General features: G+C 39.7%; 1 protein-coding gene across 3 annotated transcripts in view; it reads right to left on the bottom strand.

Annotated features, from left to right (window-relative positions):
* The window catches only part of MINDY4 (MINDY lysine 48 deubiquitinase 4), an 81,737-nt gene that overhangs the window by 47,354 nt on the left and 9,058 nt on the right, over positions 1-25,325 (bottom strand). For all 3 annotated transcript variants that reach the window (XM_054192667.1, XM_054192669.1, XM_054192670.1), the window contains exons 6-9: positions 10,832-10,890; positions 10,369-10,478; positions 9,115-9,231; positions 3,723-3,811 (exon numbers count right to left, since the gene is read on the bottom strand). In XM_054192667.1, coding sequence (XP_054048642.1) covers positions 3,723-3,811; positions 9,115-9,231; positions 10,369-10,478; positions 10,832-10,890 — 375 coding nt within the window. The remainder of the gene's footprint in view (positions 1-3,722; positions 3,812-9,114; positions 9,232-10,368; positions 10,479-10,831; positions 10,891-25,325) is intronic.

Below are 25,325 nucleotides of genomic sequence, written 5' to 3'. Positions count from 1 at the left end.
TTCTGGAAACATTCTTTGACATGAATCATCTTAAATGTCATTTTAGGCATTTAAGAAAGTACCTCGGATCTTGCTGAAGATAATCAGATCCAGTGAACAGAGCTGTATCTAGAACAACTTCCTCTTTAGATTGCTAGCAAAACAAACTCTGGGCACAGTGGATAGGTCTCTTCTGAAGTCAGAAGCAAAACAGAAATTTGAGGGAAGTTAATTCACCTAGGTGAAGTGTTAACAGCAGTGTGTTTCATTTGAGGGATCTGGATGGGGTTATGCTGCTCATAGCAATGGTCAGACTTAAGCTCCGCAATTGTAAGCCTGCTAGCCTACGTCTGTATGTTCTGTGAAATACCCTTGTCGTACAGGTGAATCTAAGAGATGTTATGCACAACCTCTGCTTCTAGGAGATTAATATGATGTCTGAGTTATAAGGAATGATCAAAACAAAACTATTACTATCATTAAGAGCAATGGACCAAAATCAAGAGAAGACTAAATGAAGTATGATCAGCAACAGGAACTGATCATACACAGATCTATAATCATACCCTGAAAACTAATCTTCTAAAAGAAACAGTGGATGCTCTTTCAGAATACATTTTTATAATTGTTTGGACAAAAATCAGGTAAATTTACTTAGGGAACAATACTGTATTGGCAAATAATGGACACGAGAAGCTAATTCATTTTTAAATCTGTAATAAAATAGTTTTAATATACCTGAACAGAATTTTTAAAAAATATTTAATATGATCTTTAGTTTATAAAGGCCTTCTTACTTAATTTCTTTCTTAAGTTTTTATTTCTTAACTCTTTTATACAAATCTACACCATAATGTTCTTACCTACTACTAAACTTTATCTAAAGTATCATCTGCAATTAACATTATGCTTGCTTTTTTTTTATAATAAGGTATGCCCCAAAGAGGTGACCTAAAACATTACGGTAACTGACTCAGCATTGGTCTGTGCAGCCCTACTGTTTCTGAAATATTTTCACTTAAATGCTTGGCTTGGAACTTAGACAATGATGTGCAAAACTATTGAATGTTTACAGTAGTCTATTGATCCCAAGCATGCAAGCAACGCTGCCAACACATTTCCTACAAATTGTGTTTTGTGAAGTCTTCTAATACATCCTGTTACTCTGACTTCCAAGATGCAAATGGAGAACCAAAAGACTATGAGGCCAAAAGTCAGATAATGGGAAACTGGCAGATTTAAGAATAAAATCCAACATCCATGAGCCCAAAGGGGTGGACAACAGATCCATGCCCCTGGGAAGCACAGAATGGGCATTTTCTCTAGTGGCTTCAAGAATGGCAGTCTTTGAAATTCAGATATTATCAGTCTTAGAGTGTTACCAGCATGGGAGATGATGTCAAAACCTGTTCCCAGCATTTGAGTAAAAGATCTAATAATTCAAAAGACTAAACAAGAAACACCAAACATCAAAAAATTAAACAGACTTTCAAGTTCCATGCCTGCCTTGAATATAATGTTCATTCAGAGAATGTTTCCCTCTCTGAAGGATGTGAGATATGGGAAATAATTGGTGAGAGTTTTCAAGTAAGAAAAATGTAATCACAACTTTCTCTTATCTCTGCCTGTGTTCTAATACAGACACTCGGAAATTTATGGGAAGCATAGCAACTAATTTATGTGTCTGAGAGAGGTAGCGGAGTAAGAAGGAGACGTGATAATTATTTCTTGAATGTTGAAAAGCCTGAAGTGAAACACTTACTGTGAAGTGGCTAATAATTTGAAAATTCAGGTTGGAAGTATAAAGGAATATTAATCCTCTCATTTCAAGCTCTGAGACTTCCCTTTCTTTCTGCCTGACTAAGAGTTTCTCCTCATGGCAAACAAATCATAAGAAAAATATGTTTATCTCATGAATAAAACAGTTCACCTTGCTATTCATTTTTAGGAGCCTGCAGGCTTTTAGCATTTCTGTGCGTAAAGACAAAGAGCTCACCTGCTAACCTGAAATTCCTTGGAGACTTTCTGCATACTTCAGCATCATTTTTCATATACAAAATATGTAAAAACAAAATCTTTTAAAACCATGTAGATAATAGGACGGGAAAAATAGGAGAGGCGAATATTGCCAAGTAAACAGGATAGGTTGCAGCTGGCATGAGTTGGGACACAGAGTTTAAACAATCTGGCCTCAATCCACTTATTTGGGTGCCACATAATTTTATGACATTTACGACCACTGAACCATGCTGAAAGAAGAAAAGGTTAACATCTCTATTTTTACTTAGGATGATCTGAGACTCAAAAGGACCAAGGAGCAGATGATCAAAGGCTGTCCTCCAAGCTGAAAGAAATTCTTGGTATTCACAACCAGAAATAATTCTTCAGTGAATTCTGTGGAGATGCCTTGTCATAAAATCTAAATATTTACTGATCTTCTTCCATGGAAGTTTCTGAGTTTTTTCTCTTATGTGGACAAGAGCATTGTTCTGCCTTGAAAAGTCCACTCCCATTATAATCCGAATTAGTTTTGCTAGCTAATTTTTGCACTTTTTTAAAAACTGTGCTCTGAACAGCAGGCTCTTGATGTGACTTACAGACTGAAAGCACAGAACGGAAGAAAAAAGCTAAACTGCATAACGTATAATTAACTTGACGTTATGCTCTGCACATGTATTATACCACTGACCCCACCTTTTAATCAGTCCATGCTAATTGCCTTTAAGAGACTTCAAGGAACAGGCAATTTTCAAGTGATGAATTCATAGCATCTTGTTTATTTGGCCCTTGTTTTAGGGTCTTCAAGCAATCAGTGCCAATAATAACTGGCAACAGCAACTGTAGTAGTAACAGTAAAACTTTCAATATTGTATTTAGACTCCAAGCCTGGTTCACGAAGTTCAAGAAGAATCTCAGCATGAAAGCTTTTCTTCTGACTAAATTTGGGTCAGTGCATCACCCACAAATAACACAAGGTGGTGGCAGCATAAACCAGTAAAATATTGTTATCCCTATTCAACAAACTGTACCTATAAAGCACAGGAAATCTTTGTGATTTTTTTCTTTTGCAATGGACTTAATTTCTTATGGAAAACAAAAGACGAATACAAGTCTAGTGATAAAGACATTTTTTAGACATTATTTTCCAGTATTTCATTGAATTACCTCTGTTCCTTTGGAACAGTTAATATTATAGCAGTCCAAGCAATTTTCCTTGACACTAGCAATACTTAACAATATTCCTTTTAAGTAAGTAGAAAATACACACACAGAATTTAAATTCAAATTGTATTAAGGAGTTTAACTGTGAAAGATCAAACACAGTAACAAGAAAAAAAATAAATTATAACTCTGATTTTTCACCCTTCCTGAGATTCTTAGTGTCAACAACCGCATGAATTTCATGGTCTTTCAAACCTTGATTACATTTTCTTTGAAATCGTATCTCCATGGGATCTCAAGGTTAAATAATTTTCATTGGCCTCAATTCAAGCTGTTGAATATTTTAGAGGTTCCTGGGTTAATCACAAGCAAATAATTCTACAAATAAAACACCAACCTCCAAATTACCACAGTTGAAAGGGAAGTAAATACAAGTACATCATATGTGACTTACTTTCTCTCTCTGAGACAAAGAGAAGTTCATCAAGTTCAAACTCAAACAGCTCCTGAGTGGCTGCAGCAGAGAAAATTTTTTTTCACTTCTGTATGGAAAATATTTCTGATGTTAATTGCTGACTTACCGAGTGTCTTTATTCCTGTTACTGTCTGTGAAGATAAGCTGTTGTAGGACACAAGCTTGAACCGCAGCCAGTACTCCACATGGGCCACCCTGAGGGGAATAATGGGACACTCCATGAGCAAACCAATTTGCACTGTTTGATGCCAGTGAAAACTTTCACAAGCCATGTGCTTCCATTCAGGCTTAAGCCACTCTTTCATCTCTCTCTTTCCATCCATGACTTTGTAGTGGTCTCTGTTGCTCTATTTTTTTGCAAGCCAATGAAAATCAGTATTACTAACTCTTTAGGAAGGACAGGCAGGGTAGGAGGGGGGGAGGTGTTGCCCTCTACATCAGTGACCAGCTAGAATCGATGGAGCTCCACATGGAGAAGGACGAGGAGCTCGTCGAGAGTGTATGGGTTAAAGGGAAGATAGGGGAAGGCGATGTTACAGTAGGGGTCTGCTACAGGCCACCTGACCAGCAGAGCCAAGCAGATGAGGCCCTCTGTAGGCAGATAGAAGTGGCTTCGCATTCACAGGCCCTGGTCCTCGTGGGGGATTTCAACCACCCTGACATCTGCTGGAGGGACAACACAGCAAGGCACCAGCAATCCAGGATGTTCCTGGAATGCATAGATGACAACTTCCTGCTCCAAATGGTAGAGGAACCAACAAGAAAAGGTGCTATGCTGGACCTCCTTCTCACCAACAGGGAAGGGCTGGTGACCAACATGAGGCCCAGGGATAACCTTGGCTACAGTGCCCATGAAGCGATAGAATTTAACATCCTCAGGGCAACTAGGAGGATGTATTCTAAGCTTACGACCCTGGACTTCAGGCATGCAAACTTTGATCGATTCAGTGACCTGCTGGCCAAAGTGCTGTCGGACAAAGCTCTAGAGTAAAGGGGGGCCCAGGACAGCTGGTCAGTATTCAAGGATCACCTTCTCCGTGTCCAGGAGCAAACTACAGCAACAAGGAGGAAGGCAGGAAAGAATGCTAGGAGACCTGCCTGGATGAACAGGGAGCTCGTGGACACACTGTCTCACAAAAAGAAAGTCGTGGAAGAAAGGACAGCTAGAATGGGGGGCATATAAGGAAGATGTCCAAGCAGCAAGAGACCTGGTGAGAAAAGCTAAAGCTCAGTTAGAATTAAATCTAGCCAAGGAGATCAGGGGAAACAGCAAAAATTTCTATAGGTACATTAATGGGAAGAAGAAGGCTAGGGAGGGTGTGGGCCCCCTCAGAAAGGAAACAGGGGAGCTGGTGACAAGTGATATGGAGAAGCACGAGGTTCTCAATGACTTCTTTTCCTCAGTCTTCACTGGCAAGGGCTCCAGCCACACTCCCGGAGTCACAGAAGACAATGGCAGGGGTTGGAAAGAACTGCCCATCTTAAGTGAAGATCAGGTTCGTGACCATCTGATGAACCTGAAAGTAAACAAGTCCATGGGACCTGATGGGATACACCCACGGGTACTGAAGGAACTGGCGGATGAGGTTGCTAAACCGCTTTCTATTATATTCCAAAAGTCATGGCAGTCTGGTGAAGTCCCCACTGACTGGAAAAGGGGAAACATAATCCCCATTTTCAAAAAGGGAAAGAAGAAGGAACCAGGGAACTACAGGCCAGTCAGTCTCACCTCCATGCCTGGTAAGATTATGGAGCAGATCCTCCTGGAGGCACTGCTGAGGCAGAAGAATAACGAAGAGGTGATTGGGTACAATCAACACGGCTTCACCAAGGGCAAATCGTGCCTGACAAACCTGGTGGCCTTCTATGAGAAGGTCACAACATCAATAGACAAGGGGAGAGCAACTGACGTCATTTACCTGGACCCGAGCAAAGCCTTTGACACTGTCCCATGTGACATCCTCGTCTCCAAGAGGATAAAATATGTGATTGATGGATGGACAATTCAGTGGATAAAGAACGGGCTTGATGGCCACACCCAAAGAGTGGCTGTCAATGGGTCCAGGTCCAAGTGGAGGCCAGTGACAAGTGGAGTCCCTCAAGGACCAGTACTGGACCGGTCTTGTTTAACATCTTTGTCAGCGACATGGACAATGGCACAGAGTGCACCCTCAGCAAGTTTGCTGATGACACCAAGCTGTGTGGGGCGGCTGACACACTGGAGGGAAGGGATGCCATCCAGAGGGACCTTGACAGGCTGGAGAGGTAGGCCCATGCCAACCTCATGAAGTTCAACAAGACCAAGTGCAAGGTCCTCCACCTGGGTCGGGGCAATCCCAAGCACCGATATAGGCTGGGCAGCGACTGGCTTGAGAGCAGCCCTGAAGAAAAGGACTTGGGGGTGCTGGTGGACGAGAGGCTCAACATGAGCCATCAGTGTGCACTAGCAGCCCAGAAAGCCAATCGTATCCTGGGCTGCATCAGAAGCGTGGCCAGCAGGTCAAGGGAGGTGATTCTCCCCCTCTACTCCACTCTCATGAGACCCCACCTGGAGTACTGCATCCAATTCTGGAGCCCCTACTACAAGAGAGATACGGATGTGCTGGAATGTGTCCAGAGAAGGGCCACAAGGATGATCAGAGGGCTGGAGCACCTCTCCTATGAGGGCAGACTGAGAGAGTTGGGATTGTTCAGTCTGGAGAAGAGAAGGCTCTGAGGAAATCTTATAGTGGCCTACTGGTATCTTAAGGGGGCCTACAAGAAAGCTGGTGAGGGACTTTTTAGGATGTTGGGAAATGGTAGGACTAAAGGGAGTGGATTAAAACTAGAGATGGATCGATTCAGACTGGACGTTAGGAAGTTCTTCAACGTGAGGGTGGTGAGACACTGGAATAGGTTGCCCAGAGAGGTGGTGGAAGCCCCATCCCTGGAAGTTTTTAAGGCCAGGCTGGATGGGGCTCTGAGCAACCTGGCCTAGTGGGAGGTGTCCCTGCCCATGGCAGGGGGGTGGAACTAGATGATCTTTAAGGTTCCTTCCGACCCTAATAATTCTGATTCTATGATTCTATGAACTCGTATTGTGTTTCCCACCTATTTCTTCTGAAAATGCCTAGACATCTATAACATCAAAGTTAAGTTTTTTTTCAAATCTGTTCTCTGATTATGCAAACAATGAAAGAGCTCCTGATCCCGATTGAGCCACAGGCTACCTTAACTTCCAGAAAGAAATCAAATCTGACTGTTTTCCAAAGGGTGAAAATAAGTCTTGCTCTTTTACTTCCTCTGAGCACTATGTCGTCCCCCAGGTTCCCACTCACATCACTAAAAGATTTCAGTTGTATCTATAGCCCTCTGCACCAGCTATCTCTCTGGGGAAGAGAAAGAAAATGAAGGATTTTTTGTTGGAATGTTGGAAAATAATATCACAATATCAAGAAATACCGTATTAACTTTAAACTTTATGGAAAATAGATTCATAGCTGTTTTGAAAGACTGGGATGGGGTAGCAATGTATTTCCTTCTCCTTGCTTATTCCCTGCCATCTAGCCCTCCTGACCCCATTGCACGACCAAGACCTTTTCCTATGGGTTAACTATATGGCAGAGACAGCTGTACAAGTTGTCCTGAGAAGTAAATGGTATGCCTTCTTCTTGTCTAGAAAACTTCATCCACCAAAACTCTCCTTCCATTGTCACTCTTTCTCTCCCAGGTGCCTCACATCATATTATTTACTCAAGTAGTTTGCTGAGGAGACAGAGAAAAGTCGTCTGGAGCATCTACGCATGAACAGAGCAGGCTATGCAGGACACAAAACTAACATCACAGATATCGCAATACCACGCATCACAATTGTTCAGCTGAAATTAATTTTGGAAGCAAGGAGGAATGTATCAACTATCTGAAATAAACACTTCGAAGCAGAACACTCTGGTGTTCCTGTTGAGGAATTTACAGCAGGGAATTTAATGGCCCGTGAGTCGCTAGAAGTGATGAGACATCCTTTCGCTAGCAGCAGGGTCTGGAAACACCAAAGTAACTTTTACTGTGGACCAGTGAACATTACTGCCATGGTGCCTTTTGGAGTTTAAATTAACATTTAATATCTTTTTTTCTGCTAGGTTTTATTTAAACATAAGCAGCTTTTGTCTGAGATCATCAGCCTAATGTAATATTTAGCTAGACAAGGTAAGTAAATTAAACAACTTAATGACACGTTTATTAGCCATTCCCCTTGCCCCAAAGCCTCTCTTCCTCTCATTTGTGTATGGTACGTAATGGTCTACTTCTCTCAGCACAGATAAAGATTTTCTGCATCAGTGCAGAACCCTGATGAGTGTTTTGTAAAGAGGATTCTACTCCTTCCCAAGTCTTTACTGAAGTCCTCAGATCCTTGCTCTTACAAGAAGAGACCTGGTGCATGGATATCACAGAAGCATATGTACAAAGTCACAGGGCAGAGACAAAACAATTAAGCTGCAGCTGAGAAGGATGCATTTTTACGATGGCCCTGTTTGGTTTTGGAGGCAGCTACACATCCTGTGCCTTGCGTGTGGTCCCTGGTCTGAGTCTATGCATCGGCCAGCTGAGAAACCAGGCTGACCAACTGCATCAGCACACAGAGCAGAAGGACAGTCTGAAGCACTACAGTCTCTGCAAGAGTCAGGTGCCCAGGCAAGGGCGACAAGACAAACAACAGATGAGGGAATCTCCCACTGAATACCCTTGACCAGAGAGATCTTGTTAGTACAAAAAATTTCTATGGATTTGGTATAGGCTGCTCCTAGTCATGGCATGGTGGTTTTACCAGCTCTGGTCACCACAGGGATCCATCAAGAACTTTAGAAAGGGACACTTGGTAGATGATGCCTAGCAATTGGTTAAAACCTTGTTTTAGGGAGGAGCTGGCATCTTGTGGCTGCAGTCCAGAATTACAGAAACATGGCTGCAAAAGAAGTCCCATCAGCAGTCCCAGCGACACTGCAGAGGCATTTCTTCCCTTTTATTTTAGGAATGAGGCTCAGCATGTGACCCGCATATCTAAGAGGCAAAAATCTCCTTGTGATTTCCCAGGCACTTCAGGCAATTCTTGCTACATCTCCCTGCTTTGAGACAGATGAAGCTCCATCTTAAACTTGTTAAAAATTGCCCCTACATATCCTTTTTCTCTTAAACTCCACTCGATTTCTGTCTTTTTATTCTCTTACCACCATTAGCTTTCAGATGAAGTGGTTTGTCTTCCTCCCTATGAGTAACTCCCCGTCACACACACACATATGTGCATTTTCTATAGCTACTTCAAGTTTCCCTCAGAAATATTCCATCCATCTCAAGTCTCCTAACGAGACTTGACAAGGTGACATCATCCAGTGGTAACCAGAGAAGTTAAAGAGAAGAGTTGTCAGAAGACTTTTTTTTTTTTTACTGCTGAAACACACAGCCTTTGTAAACTCAGTGTAAAAAGCAAAGATCACTTTTTTTAAGGAAGTCATTTACAGTACCTTTTTTTGCACAATGCCGTATTTTAACTGAGGTATGTTATTAAACGTAAAACTCTGTATTTTCCATTCTTCACTGAAGCAACAAAGACTAGAGCCAAACAAAAGATTTTTTAATTCCTATAAAAAAAAAAAAAGAAAGAAAAAAGTTCTCATTTTAAAAACAAATCCAAAACGCGGGTATGTTTTCCTGCAGTAATTTGTAGAAAAGAAAGGAGGAGTGTGGAAGGGTAATGACTAATTCACTATAACCACCCATTTCTGTTTTATACATTCTGTAAATAGCAACGCTCAAATGAAAAGGAGCAATTTTTTCCTTTTCCTGCAATATTCCTTCAACTCATAATCCTGTGTGTGCTCAGCATAGGAAACCGTTTATACATATTGTCTGGGGCAGAGTTTCTCAGGAAAGCATTACAGAATATTGCCTTAAATTTAACAGCTAGAAGAGGAACGCCTACCAATGGTTACAGTAGGGAAGAAAGGACCCTGCTGGGCACAGTATGGAGAAAAGGCAGCCTGCTTTCCCTGTCAAAGTTGCTGGTATGAGATAAATGTTACCCAAATGTTCGACTGTTTTACGTCTGATGGCATATCAGCACATCTGCCAAATTCAGACCTTGGCCCTGAACACACTGCAGAGCACTACTATTCAGGAACAGCTAAACTGATGAAATTGCATTCATGCTAAAGCAAAGCTGAGTAAATAAGAACAGACTGTTCAGTGTTTGTATAGTTACTCGGACCTCTTTGATCTAGAGGTGAAATTGGAAGACACCCTCATTATCTTTTCTCTGCTTTTTTTCCCCCTCTGGCAGAATGGGAAGGAAATATTAAAAGTATTTAACGGTTCCATTTCTGCTCAAAATAAGGAAGATATGCAAGGGAGAAACAGTGATAGGGGAATAAGAAGCTTGTTCTGAACCACTGTTAATTTAAAGGACTGCACAACAAGCACATGAGTAACTGATTATAGGCATTAATAAAATAATACAAGCTTCATTAATTAAAGCTATTATCTGTTTTTCAAGTGCATTCTGGCATGCTCTTCTGGTATTTTTCTGAACTTTGTACAGGTATCCCTACGTTACTTTTTCACCTGAATACCGAATAAGGAATATACTCAGGAATGAATACAGCACGTGTTAAATCCCACGCAAACATGCAACACAGAGGAATCCATTGCAGTTTTGGCCAACTTAACTGAAATATCACTCTCACACATCTATTTGAATTTACCATCATAGTTAGTCTTACTTTTGCAAGAGAAATATCAATTGCCTTTGATACTACTTGAAGCATATACAGTGTTGAAAGATCCGGATTCTTACTAACTTCTCCAGTTCTTTCTTCATCCTCAACATCAACTGAAAGAAAAAAAAAATAAATCATATAATGTGTTGAATGAAAAAAATTGCTTCCCCCAGCAGGCTTAGTGCCAGGGGTTCATCAATATGAAGATTAATACTTTCTTGTCGTCCATCTTTATAAAAAAAGATAATATAGTTTTAGCCAGAAAGGACAGATAAAAAATGTATCAGTCACTCTTTGTTTGATTACTTCTTAACTTCTTTACACAGTCTTACCCAAGAATTTAATAGAAAATGCAATTACTTTGAATCAACTAAGAGTTACAAAAGAAGCAACTCACACCTATTTGGTTACAGATGCTCTGAAGAATATGATGGCAAAAGCCAAACTGAAGCGTGACATAACTTACCTAATTCTAGGACATCTTTCATCTGGTCTTCTTTATAGCAATTGGATGTTGGAGACTTCCTATATTAAAATTAATCAAAACATGCATGACCAAATGTTCACTTTTAATGAGAAAAGTTGTTTGAATAAAACAAGAAGAAATATCAAGTATGCCCACACAAAGATAATTTTTCGTGTACATGTGTGTATACATACATATATATATATGGAGGGGCGTGGAGAGAAAGGGAGATAATAAAAGATGCACATAGATAAACATATTCAATGGCTTTCATCCTCAGCTTTTAAAATGTTCTACACAAAGGAGTTCAGTCTCAGTAACATTTTTGTATAAAGAAATAAATGGTGTTAGAGCAAAAACTTTTTCAATGGAAGAAAGCTGAACTTCAGGAGTTCATCGGGAAAAGTAGCCAGCACAGAGCAATCCACTGAAACTGATTTAGGATTTCAGTCCTGTTTCAACATCAGTTTCATTTCATTTGTGGGATTTCGGTATGTCACGTCCTGCAAGCTCATATACACGGGCAGATTTTATACTGTCCTGAATTTCAGGTGACGATATTCACGTCTATGTGACTGCTTCTCAGTTCGAAGGATCAGAACACAAAAAGCAATTTATATCCCTGATGGTGATCAAGATGAGGTTCAAATTAGTCATTAAATCACTTGACTTATCTAAGTAATATAAGTGGGAATAGATATTAGACTGGCTTCCTTTACCAGGGTAAATTTTTAATCCACTAAGAGGTAGCAGTGTCCTTGTGATTTAATTGTATATTACATAAATAACAGGTTAAAAATTCATATGAACAACTACTAAAAGGACTAAGCATTTAAACTTGTCTGTGAAGTCTGAACTTAAATAGGATGCTAGATTTTCGGAGGTGAGATGAGTTTATTCTTCCTGTTGAACTCGTATCAAAATGAATTCAGAACCAAGGGAAAGTTTCAAGTAACTACTGTAAAAAGCCTTTTTTTTTCCAAGAGAGAAAGACAGCATCAATGGCCTTTGCTTTGGAAAAAAGGTATTACACTGAGAGTCCTTTCAAAAATAGTATGGAATAATTTCCTCAGCAACATTCTTTGTATGTACTGTATTATTATAGCAACAACTGCTGTCATATCACATACTTTCCATTAACTTAATTTCCTTTTTCGGTGTGTGAAAGATGAATAAAACCAGAACATACACATATCACACTGAAGACTTTTCCAGTTTAAAAGCCTTTTGGCACCTTTCTCGCTGATAGTCTTTGATACCATAAGAAAAGAAACACTTCTCTTTTTCTCTATAAACAAGTTAAAGGATTTATGCAATGAAATGTGGATGGCCACACTTCAGAAAAGATAGAATGGAAATGAATCACCCATGTTACTAGGGACTTGAGGGAAAAATAAATAGGATGCCCAGCAGGTCAGTATAAATAAAGAGGACTGAGAGCAAATTTGTATACTGGCATAAGTAGCATTGAGCTCTCAGTGAATACAACAGTACGTTTAATGTGATACACAGTTCAATATTGTTGACTGTTGTATAGTTTAAAATACAATCAGATCTCCCCTTGCTTTTTGCTAATACTGAATTTCAGCTATGATTTCTTTCTGCTAGCTACTTGCTAGTATTTTCATCTCTCCTGGTCAGAGAAAGGGGCTCAATGACACTAAATTTGCCCATAAAACGTTTTTCAGCCAAGTCACTTAACTGTACTTAGTCCACATCTTTGTTTTGTCTGAGATTGCACACTATTGTCTCTTGTTTCCTAGAGAATAATGTGTTTCTTCCTAGGCCAACCCATTTTGATCAAGCTTTGCAAAAACAGAGCTCTTAACACTTAAGAATGCAGCACCACAGGTTACAGCATCCTATCCGTCCTCATTTGCTCCTTCAGAAGGGCTTGGGTCTCCTGCAGGTACTGTATCATATCTCCTAGCTTCACTTGATGTCTCGGATACCTTAGAGTCTCAAAGAGCACTATACGTCTGTGTTTAAGAACATAAATCATCCCTACATCAAATTAGGACCCTTGGTTCATTGTCATCCCAAACACTTCTCCTCGGTCATGTTTCATCTGAAAAGATCTATAAATGAAAATAAAGTCAACTACGGTACAATTCATATCTAGCTCACCTGGCACCAACAGTGTTGCTTTCTGGAAAGTCTAAAACATTTTGGATCTACACCCATTCCAGGAAGAACCAAGCCCGGGATGCAAAGTGCTTTGAATTCTCAAGGCACAAGGAAATTCCCATCAAGCTGAGGAAAGTGCTGACATCAAAGATTGATGTAGGGTGTTTTCTGGTTAAGTGGGGTATTTTTGCAGGTGTAGGTTCCCTCCTTAAGGGGAACTTGTGTTTCTCAAAACACTGTCAAGACATTTATTGCAATTTCCATGTCAGCAGATGGTTACAGTTCCAGGAAAATTTATTGTACACGTAAAACCATACAGTTAGAATACTTAGGAAGGGGGAAGTCATCCGTCATGGCAGAAAAATGGGACAGGAAGAAAATATGTTTCATTATAAACATACTATACAGTACTTTCTCTAAATATTTGAACATTCCTATCTGACCTCCACGCATTGCAGAAAACTGAATTTACGCAGAATAGCTGAACTCGCAGAGAAAGCACTTCTCGGCACAATAATGCATGTACATTCCACCATTTCCTATTTATACTAACATACACAAGAGGTCAAATAAACAAAGGGGCTTAAAAAATAAACACTAATCACCAGTGGCTTTAAGGTGACTGTGTTGGTAAAACTTATTTTCACAGCCTGATTACAACAGTTTTTCTACTGGACATATATCTTTTCTGCATAATAATTTAGTGTCAGAAGGATGCCTAGAAGTCACAATGCAATCCTACGGTCTTCTGCTGTTATGCCATATACAGAGATATACATATTGTATCTTCTTGGGATAGCGAGTAAGATCTGGTGAGTAGATAAGAAAATAATTAGACTTTGTTACTATTTACAAAAGGGTAAACAAGGTCATTATATGTGATGTAGCTTGCCACTGCTTTGGGGCAAAATTATAAAAGCAGACTTATTAAAAGCTATTGTAAAGATGCAAAGGAAATTGTCATAACCAATACCAGGCAATATATTTCTATGGGAAAAGGACCTTATCAAGAATATTTAATATAAATTCTGCCTTGCTTGCAAGTCTGGTTGACAAAGGCAACAGAGCTCATACACTTAATTTCTATGAACTTCCTTTTTAGTTAAGACCTGAATCTGGTTTGATTGGCACATTAGCAGTATGAAAAATTAATTAATGATCAGATGGCTCATTGACTGATATAAAAAATGTAAATGAAAAACTTGTCATTGAAAGGGTCGTTTCTACTAAGCTCCCACAAGTATCTGTGTTCATCCTGCTGAATTTTATTAACTGTAGTGACAATTCAGGGGAAAATTACATCTTTGCTGGGAAGGTCTGTACATGAAAAAAACATGATGATAGTCATGGGTTGAGCTACAAAATGGTTTGAACGGCATTATGAGTAAGCTCACGTGAACAGAGTGCTCCCTCATAGGCAGTGAATAAATATTTCTCTCCAGCTATTGAACCAGACCTACTATAACAAAAGTGTAGCTCCTTTATTCATTCTGCACTCCCTCAAAGACTTTCTGGTGCAACACCCCCACACGGGAAGCAGCACACAAGGAGTATCAAGGAGCACGGTACCACTCGTGTGAACTGACCATTACATTCAGCAACTCAAAACAGTCACCAGCAAAATAAACAAGTATCAGTAAAATAAAACAGGGAGCTAAAATTCCATTAAATTAAGATTCTTACAAGACACCAGCTAAAAGACTCTTTGTAAAGCATTAAGAAGGGTTCCTAAATTTCAACACACAATCAATTCACATCACTGGAGATGAATACACCCCTCCATTCTCTACGCCCTCCGTCTAGTTTTGGCCTTCAACTTTTATGCCATTTATTTTTAAAGAAAGATGTGGAATTTTCGTGGCCTTACATTTTCCTGTCAGAAACCTCAGATTTTTAACAGTCCAAACCACTGTAACCTGACAAATTTTTAGCAAAATAAATTATCTTCCTGAAAGCTAATATCAAACGTTAAATTAGAAGAAGGCAAGGGCTTACACTGAGGAGTGGGGTAGTTCTCTTATCTCATTTTATTATAAAAAAAAGGTGAATACAGATAACAGCCTACTGGTGAACACACGTACTGCACAGAGAGATTTTACTTCCTTGTAATCACAGGGAGAGTAACAAAAAGGGGGACAAAAATTCCTTGTGCTACCTGCAAACAACTGATTGCTTTAAGTAGCAGGTAATTTCTTATGCTGCTTCCTACTGTGCTCCCCCTGATGCTCGTATGTAGACCCAGGGAAAGGACATGATGTGAAGCGCTACCAGCAAAATAGGATGTATACTGTCTGTTCTTGCTTTACGTTTGAGAAAACCTGGAGCCCCTCTATGCTTGCATGAACAAGGCAAATTCTCAATTGACTGAATGCATTTTAGGCAATGAGCTGGACGTTTCCAGTTTTACATCCTTTCCAAAAATAAAGAAATGATACAGCAGCCATTTGCCATTTCCAGTAATTGCAAAGTGCTTCTTCCTATGGAGTGCTGGAAAAATACTAAAAGGGCAAATGGCAGCACACACAGATGTTATGTCGAAGGCTCTGATGCCATAAATCCATTGGCACAAAACAAAAGTCACAATAGTTACTTTTATTTTAGGTTCTTTTTTCCGGTCCAAGTATTATGTTATAAAAGGTGTTATGCAACTCCAGATTCTTGAAAGTTTTCACTACTGAGTGATTTGGCAACTGCAATCTCTCTCTCTCTTTGTATAAGGGCTAGTTAAATCCATATTCCCCAAAGATGTCCTCGCTTTGTTTGACAGCCATTCTTCTGATTGCCAACTGCAAGAGTCAAATAGAGACTTATTCCCCAGCTGGCAGCTGAGCACACTCCAGGAGGGCTTGTTAGTCTCTCAGAGAAGGTGCCAACTGCACTATTCTTACTGTGCTTCCTGCCTACAAAGCCACACCGAAGCATTAACGAAAGCTTGAGATGACACCATGCGCTTCTTGGTGTGGTTTAAGGACAATGCCTGGTGCTACACAGAGATCACAAACAGACAAAGATGGAAGGAAACGCGAAAAGGTAATTTACTATTAGGCTGCTCCAACCCCACATTCCTTTCCGTTCTTTTATCTGAAATGTTGCATTATGACTAAACTCCCATTCCCTAGAAATGCCACCATTGCCCAATACATCCTCTTCCTTCCATGGTGGGAAAAATTTAATGAATTCCTCAGATGTTGCTCATACACACTGCATGTCGTTGAGTACTGAACTCGGTTGGTTTTTTCTGTCTGATTTTAAACAGGCTCTATTTTATAACAATACGGCCACCTGAGCTCAGACCTCATTTCACAGAATAGGCTACCAAGGTGATGGGTACTTTTAGGAACTGCTCAACATCGCACAGGATCAAAACCTTATTACTTACCAAAATGCCAAATATTATTTTAGAAAAAGCAATCACCTCATCTGACACACCGATTTTGTATATAACAGTGAAATATTACTGCCCACTGGGCAAACAGTACAGACTTAAAAACATTCACTATTCCTAGAAAACCTATTTTTATACCAAAGTGCACAGTAGAAAAGACCAGAGCCAATCATAACTGTTGGGTAAATAATGTACATTACATAACTTTGCTGGAACTATGTTTCCTTTGAGATGGAAATTTAATTTTAAACCTTAACAATACAATTAAAACTGGAATGTTAATTAGCACTCTTTATGAAATCTGACATTCATATATTAACCTTCATTATTTTCCTGTTTCAGTGTAGTACTGAAGTACTTGTAGTGTAGCACTGTATTTTCCTGTTTCAGTGGTAGCCCATATTTAATAGAGGGCACCTGCTTTGGCTCTCTTATTTCTGTCATGAGCTCAGAATCACAGAATAGCTGGGATTGGAAGGGTCTTCTGGAGCTCACCTAGTGCAACCCTCTGCTCAGAGCAGGTTCAGCTACAGCAAGTTGCTCAAGGCCATGTCCATGTTTTGAGTGTCTCCAAGGATGGAGACACCACAGACTCCCTAAGCAACCTCCTCCAGCATTTCCACCTTCACAGGAAAAGTTCCTCAACCACTTGTGTCAGAAAGATGACATCTGGAGGTCATCCTGTCCAACCCCCCTGCTCAAGGGAGGGTTGATCCCATCTCATCAGTGCAGTCCAGAAACCTCCTGGATTGCTTGCGCTCGGCATTGTTGTTTATGCTGACGGAGGGAACATCAAATCCTGCTCTGGACTTGCTCAGAAACTCATGGCCAACATTCTCTGCCAATGCCCTAATGTAAATCAGCACAGCTTGTGGCCAGGAATGATGCAGGATAAAAACGTGTCAGTGGATCTTGGCAGTTTTAGGCATTCAGTCATGTGTAACTGACAGGTATAGCTTTGGTCCTCACATAGAAAATAAGTTGATTTATTCTCGTTAATAACAGAAAGCATGAATATCAATCCTTTAAGGACTATAACACTTTCAAAATATTATTTTGAAATATTCAAAATATTATTTTGAAAGTATCAGATAGCTAAAAGCATACAAAAAAACCCTGCATATATTTTTAAAGGACTTAAAGGATTTCTTTGAAGAAGATTAGTATTTTGTTTTCCTACAAGGATCTCCTAGCTCCATAAAAGTGAATTTTCAGGTACTTTTTGTGGAGCATATGAAAGGGAAGAGGCAGGAATATTCAGTAACACAGTGGATTCACCCGTACTGGTCTCCATCCAGGACGAAGAAAGCCATACTTGGTCCAGAAGGCAAAGCCAAGTCATTAACTCCTTGCAGTCTTACATAGAAATGCAGGGAGTTGAAGGGAGGTGCCTCTTCTATCAATAAATAGGAACACTTATTGCTTTACCACAGAAGATTAGACTGACTTCATAATTATATGATAAAGGCCATTTTGGAGGAAAACCACACCAAAACACTGAGGAAACATTTTGCATCCAATGTGCTTGAAACTGAAAGTAAGAAGGCAGATATATTCCTGTGATAAAACTGCAGTGACAAATGTGCTAATGTCATTTTATAATGCCGAGAATCATGCCATGAGCGGCAGGTGAGTGTTCTTACCCTGTATTATTGAGAGTCAGAGCATGACAAAGTTAGAACAGTCCTCAAATACATAGAAAAAATATAAAACAAATGAATAAAACCTAACAAAAACAACAGCAAAATTTCAGAGCAGGAAAGATAAAAACACAAGCAGACAATACAAGTTTTAGGCAAAAAAATGCCTAAAGGAGCATGAAAAATACTTAGAAATATTTCAACAGAGGCGAATATGTAGCAAGGAACAGAAAGGGCAGTCAAAAATCAACTTCAACTACAGTGAACAGGGCAGAGAAGAGCAAATTCAAGGTGAATATATGGGAAAAAATCCCAGGAGTAAGGACTGTTAGAAATATATTGTCAGGGGAGAGGTGTTCCTTGAGTTTAGACTGGACTAGACAAAACTCTGGAAAAAGTATTACAGCAAATATATATATATATATATAGTAATGAATAAACTGCCATAGAAACAAATGACCTTAAAAGGGCTTTTCCATCTGTAATTTCTAAGATTCTATGAAATATGACTAATGTTCCGCTAAGGGACTTGGTATCTATGGCAATTCACTAACCCCGCCCTACATGTGTTAGAATGCAGAGCACTGCTAGAAAAAGGCTTATTACCAAACAATCAGTGAGATTTTGGGAATCACTAAAGAGCGCACAGTGAAGGTGAACTCGCCTGAGGGACTATGGCAGGAAGAAATTCTGTCTCTGGACGCACTGGTTCTTGCTTTCCTGGTGGTGGAGATGAAATGCATCAGAGATACTTAGGTTTTGGTTGGAAAAGGCATCTGAAGCCAAGCTACACACTCATAAAACAGCCCCAACTGTCTGAAATATCCATCTGTACTGGCAGACTTCTGAAAGGAAACCAGTAGCTCACATTCATCTTGTAGCCAAGACTGATGGCAAGGCAAAGGAGGGTATGGCAGATGCAATTAGAAGAACCGGATAAGTAGGGTGATTGTTGACAATGAAAGGATGAGTGGAGAATCAATTATCTTCCTTCCTACTGAAACTGTATTATAGATCTCTACCTTTGGACAATGGAATCCACTGCCGTATCCTTTTGCTCACTAATGGCAGGAGGAAATTTTTGTTCTGATGTGGCAATATTCCCATTTCTTTTTGCCTGATAGCCATTCCCTTTTAATTTCTGGTCCTGATTGCTAAATCCTTTTGTTCCCTTGGGTCTTTGATTCCAGTTTTACACTTTTTTTCTTCTTTTATTGCTCTGATTTTAGTTTCTATGCTATTTTTCTTGGAATTGTGGCAGGGAGAGCGGTTGGCTTTATACATGAAAACTAGAAGTTCAAACATCTCAATATATTTTTCTTCTTCTTAAGTGAAACTGAGGTCTAGAGATAATATCTGCTCATCGAACTCAGCATAAGGTGGTTCCACTATACTGCAGAACTGCCTGGTCAGAACGCAGCTGGCCGGCTCAGAATTACTCATTTAGAAACTATTCAGCTGAGAACTGGAGGGTTTCCACATCATCACCACACCTTACATTGACAGAATTATGGGGCACAGAAAATTAGGAGAGCACTTCAACTTCAGAGGCTGCATTAGGAACAACTGTAGTATCTCTCTGTAGCTAACACAAACGAACTGTTTCTCAACTGCTGTGAAGTGGTTTTGCTTGCCTTTCCCCAATTTTGTTTGCTCAAGCCATGGAACATGGAGAAATCTTGACCTTCTTACACCCTTTAAGCTTCCCAAATAACTCATTATTCACCATGGTTTTTCTGGAAAAGCAATAGAAAGAATTTAATCCAAGATCAGGCTTCAAAAGCTACTTATTTTTCTACAGTTCCTAAAGATCATGAATTCCATTCCTCTATAGACCTTCATTCTTTATTCCGTGTGCTCAGTTTAGTGATAAATACTTCCTTTTGCGGGGGACTCAGCATTAAGGAGAATCACAGAATCACAGAATGGTTGAGATTGGAAGGGACCTCTGGAGGTCATCTGGTCCAACCCCCCGGCTCAAGGGATAGTTGGCCCCACCTCAAGGTATTAAAAGTGGCAGAGGATCTTTCCTCACTGTCATTCAAGGCTCTGCCCAGGTTAAAAGACTCGGGAAAGTCTTTAATAGCTTGCTACCTTTGATCTGAATATGTTCCTTCAACATTGTCTCTCTCAAATTCCTGTGGAATTTGAAGCATTTTAACACAAACAATAACTACAGATACTCCAACTTTTTAATTGGAATCTTGGATCATTCATTTGAATTGTGTATTTTTAAATATATAATTTTTGATTCCCTTGAAAATCTCAAACTAATAAAATTTTAAAAGTAATGAGTCATCCACACTAAGAGGAACAAGGACTCAACAAAAATGAGAAGAGTGAGAAATATCCCTTTGAGAATGAACTATAAACAATGTCATCAAAATGACCTGAAAGACAGATGGGTTTCAAATTCTTCACTGAAGTGTCAGTAAGACAGAAATGTCATTTTTAATTTAAGTTAAATAAAATTGCTATGAAAGAGGATGGAGGAATTAGTCTCCATATGTCCTTGAAGAAACATTTTTCATTTCCTTAAAATGGAAGGTTCTACAGTAAAATAACAGGAGTGCTGTATACATTGTATTAGTTTACACAACAAGAAAACTCACTAACAATCTACCTTTGCATGATAAAGTCCCATAGGAAAGTATCACAAGTTGATTCACTGAATCAGTTGCTGCATGATTTCCCTGTCAAAGCAAACCTTTACGTTTCCTTATTTACTTCATATATTCATGACTGCACTACTATTACGTAGTTTAGGCAGGAAAGAAGAAATTTACTGTGGCCACTGATGCATTCTATCTAAACTATTAAAAGCTAAAGCCATGCAATATGAAAAGTCAGACATCAAATTCCTGAGAAAAGTAAGTTTAAAACTCAGATTGAAATACTGTCCTTATGATAACCTCCCGTACCTACAGCTTCCAGGAACCAGCACCATTACCAACACCACAATGTATACGGTACAATAAACAAAATAAGATGAATCGAGAAATTAGATTAGCTACTGTTTGTTTACAGCTGAGGATACATGAAGATTTGCTGCCACCTATATATTGCTTTGTTTTTCTGGATTAATTAAAAGTAAATGAATTTTGAAAAAAAAAAAAGGCACATAGATTGCATTCACAATTACACCTAAGCAGGTATCCAAACTGTACAGCATATTATACTCTCTTTATGGAATGAATCCTAGTGACTTGGAACAGAACACAATCACGACATAGCCCAACAGAACAAAAATTTCTGTTCCCCCTGTAATACAAGTAAGAGAAGAATCCTTTTGTTCTAAATCTTTACAATCAGTATTCTCTCTTTTCTGGAGAAGAGTTCAGATATCATATTGCCAGGTACTATATAGATAAAAGAAGATGCAGGTGAACAAATTGTTCTTCACCTCTATCTTTCTGTGATTAAAGGAACGTGGTGCACTCGTTATGTAACGACAATACGCCTGCAAGGGGATCACCATTAACTCCAGAGGATACTGAAAACATAGCTAGAGATTTTCCATTAAAAGTAGGTATTTTATTACAGCTATGAGCAATTAGGAAATAACTGCAGTCAAGCACTGCCCTTTCAAACCATCACTAGAGTTACCGAATTTGAAAGCAGATGCTCTCAGCAGTGGCAGTTCAACAAACAAGCAAAGACTACATCTGCATCATTAGTCTCCACTTGATTGATTCACTAGCTTGATTCCATTTTCCTAAAAAGAAACAAGGAATCACAGCAATAGCAATGCAAATAAATGAATTTGCAGGGTGTTTTCCTATCTGTGGTGGGTGTGTTGCCTTGTCATTTTGGAAAACTTAGTACTCACTCTTGAATTACACAGCCTGCTTTGCAGGTAAGCATTTAATTTGGGTCATCACAGAAATCAAAATGCCTCCTCACTGTCAAGATGGCAAAAATGTATCTATTTGTACAAAGAGAGGACCTCCAAGTCTTAATTAGGGCAATCTTTTATGCAAAATATGGTACTCAGAGGTCTAACTTCATGTTGATACTGTAAGACTGAACTATAAAGTCACAAGTCTGGCCTCTTGACACAGCTACCCCACACGCACTTCATGCAGTAGCTAAAAATTAGACAATGAAAAAAGGGCACGATCGTCTCTTTCATTAAAACGTATGAGTTAAAATACTGTGGATCTGTATTTCTCCAGGATATTTTTATAGCTAGGTATTTCTGCCCACTCAATTTGTAAGCACGTACTCGATAACATTCAGCTTGTCTTTTGAAGCTTGCCAGTGGGTTTGCTTTGGTTTTTTCTCCTATGTAGACAATGGATGGCTGCAGCCTGCTTGCAACAATGTATTTTTTGTATATGAGAAAAGAGAATGAAAAAGTACAGCAAATGGAAGGAAAAATAAGATTTGTATGTCTTTAGTTTTCTGAAGGAAACAAAGCCAGAACTGCAGATGCCTGTGAACGAAGTAGCCGTGGTTAATCCTATATAGATTTTCAGCTACTCATTTAAATATTTAGATTAGCACTTATGTCAATGGCATCAGGTAGAAGTAACAGAGAATGGAAGAGAATCCAGACAAATATCTGCTCCAATATTGCCATTTTTCTTCCCTCAAAATGCTGAAGCACTCTTGCCAAATCCTGAAAAGCTCTCATACACTGCAGGATTTGGCCAAAGAAATAAAAGAGCCAGGCAATATATTGTAATGGTCGATGTTTATTTGGAATCTCACTTCCACCCTCTGTTACTTCCACTTAACATCAGGAGTATCAGCAGTCCTGCTGATTTCAGTGAGAATTTTCAGGAGCTCAGAGCTCAGCATGAATTCAAATGCTTTGCTGGCTTTAATTCAGATCATCTGGCAGGAATGTCCCTGTTTTGCTTTGGAAACAGATTACGTGGGCTCTGCTTAGGAAATAGCTCCCTCTCCTGTTCTTGCTGAAACCAAACCAGTCCTCTGAAGGAAGGAAACTATTTCAAATCACTTACTAGAGCGATGGAGCCCAGTACCGCAGTACACTGCACAAAACGGTGCACCCGGGCAGTCCCCTTTCAGCCCAGCTTCTCCTTTTCTGCTCACTCCACAGTTACTGCATAAGGTTGGGAAGTGTCAGCACATCCAACTACAGCTGAGTGAAGTCAGTACAAGAGATTTCTCGGTCACACACGGTCTTCCCAAAGAATTTTATACAGTCCAATATGCCTTTGATACTTAAAAATCACGTACTATATATTCATTGATTATCAAATACCAGGAATACACTTACTCTTCTCAGCTTTGTTGGGGAGCTGTCAAAAGCCCACTGAAGCTGTATTCTCTACCTCAATATATGCTGAATGTGACGTAATAAACCATCCTGAAACTGGAAAGGATGAAGTGACGGGTTACTACTACCTTCCTTACATGCTCTCTCAAGCTCTATGAAACAAAAGTTGTATGGAGTCAGACCCCGTTGCTTCTGCTTCAACAGCGACTTATGAGCTGGCTCTCCGCGTTCACACAGAGCCATGCAAGACTTAATAAATCCTTCTGGAAGCATATCAAAGAATGGATCCGGAATATCAGAGGTGGATCTGCAAGCACCAGTTCCCGTTCAGCAGAAGTTGGACCTGTACTGCCTGTGTTGAGCGATTACCTGACATGGCTCAGATTTCCAGTACAGTACATAATGACAGTAACTGACCTCTTGTGGATTTTAAGACTTAAGACTGTAGTGCTTTGGCTTGTTAATCAATAATCTTTTACAAATTAAGTTAGTTAACACAGGTAAATAACTGTAATGCTAGTGACTATTTTCAGTTGCTTTTTGGTTCCAGACAGGAAGCAAATGCCACTCCAGTACATCCCCAGTTTGCTAGCTCCCACCGCCCCTAACATAAAAGTGGAAAGACTTAATATATATTATTGCTTCCTGACGACCTCAACAGGACCTCAACACACTGTGTCTCAAGATTTATAAGAAATTAAACAGGAAAAAAAGAAAAAAAAAATTTAAAAATCTGTGGTTGCAGTTTTAGCATACCAATGAGGTTTTTCAGCACTTAAAAAAAAAGCAACAATCCTGGCTGCTGTTAAATTTAGTACCACAGAAATACTACTTTATGGCCCACAGAAGGTGATATTGGTATGTGCCTTAGTTTATAGAGCAGGAGGCGATATAAACTCGAAAATATTTCTACAACTTATCACCCACGCTCACCTCCAGCACTGGGAGTGCACCTCAAAACCAACACTCAGGAGCCTGCGCCCTGTGCATGACTTTACTATTGACATGCTGTGTGACCTGTAGCACGGACGTTTCTCTTCACCTGCGTCAGTTTTCCCATCTGTAATATGGGCAGAGCAATACTCACCCCCTGCTTAAAGTTGTTTGAAACCTGCTGACAAGGAGCGCTAGATAACGAGGCAGCAGTTTTTATTATACAGATTTCCTATCTGCATGGACAGGGCACAGTTGCCCTGCACTGCTCAAACCTCGAGCACCTTCAGCAGTTCAGAATTCCAGACTGGTTAAACTCTGATGGAAGACTCAACCTGAAGCATGTCAAAACCCAACCCAAGTCACAGCCCCACTACGAAACCAGCTTTGAGATGTGGTGGTCTGGGTCCTACTGTTTTAGCAACCCCCAAATAAACAAAATCCCATGCCTTCTACTCTTCTCAAATTCTGCACAGAAAAAAGTAAAATAAAAAAAAAAAATCAATTAAAAGTACAAGACAGAAAAAAGCCAAAAATACACACTCAGAGCTTGCAGGTGGCTCTTCTAAACCTTTTATATCAATGCAACACAATAAAAAAAACTATCTGAACTAACTTTGAGTAAAATACTTTGAGACTTGTGTCTGCAGCATCATGGTGCATGGGGACGCTAATTTGGCCTAGTCTAAATACTGCAATGACATGGGCTATCCTGCTTCAAAGACACACCACGGTGTCTCTGCATAGTACAGCACTGTGCTGGTGGCTAAACCAGCCTGTTTGGGTACAGCTTGGATATCTCGAGGCAGCACTGCACTGAACCATGTGGACAGCTCTGCACTTGGCTGGTATTCCTCTGAGAATTTTTTTCTCTGAGATTTACTGGATTTACCACTGCAACATTTAGAGGTAATAGATGACCTCTGCAGATGGGAGCCCCCTTACTGCTTAGATGTATAAGTGGTCTAAGTACGAGCTAGTAACTAGCTCCCTTTTGAAGCAGTAAAGTGCAAACACGACCTCTAGGGTCTCTCCGCTGACCAAGAAAGGAGTCTTGAGTGGTTTGGGATGTCAAAAGTTAGGAAGTTAACACTTAAAACTTCTCTGCCTTTCAGTATCTTCACCTCTTCCAGCTACTTCCCCTCAATGAAATCAGAGGGT

The sequence above is a fragment of the Rissa tridactyla genome, chromosome 2, assembly GCF_028500815.1.
Source record: "Rissa tridactyla isolate bRisTri1 chromosome 2, bRisTri1.patW.cur.20221130, whole genome shotgun sequence".
NCBI lineage: Eukaryota > Metazoa > Chordata > Aves > Charadriiformes > Laridae > Rissa > Rissa tridactyla.
This window is presented reverse-complemented; position numbering and strand designations above follow the sequence as displayed.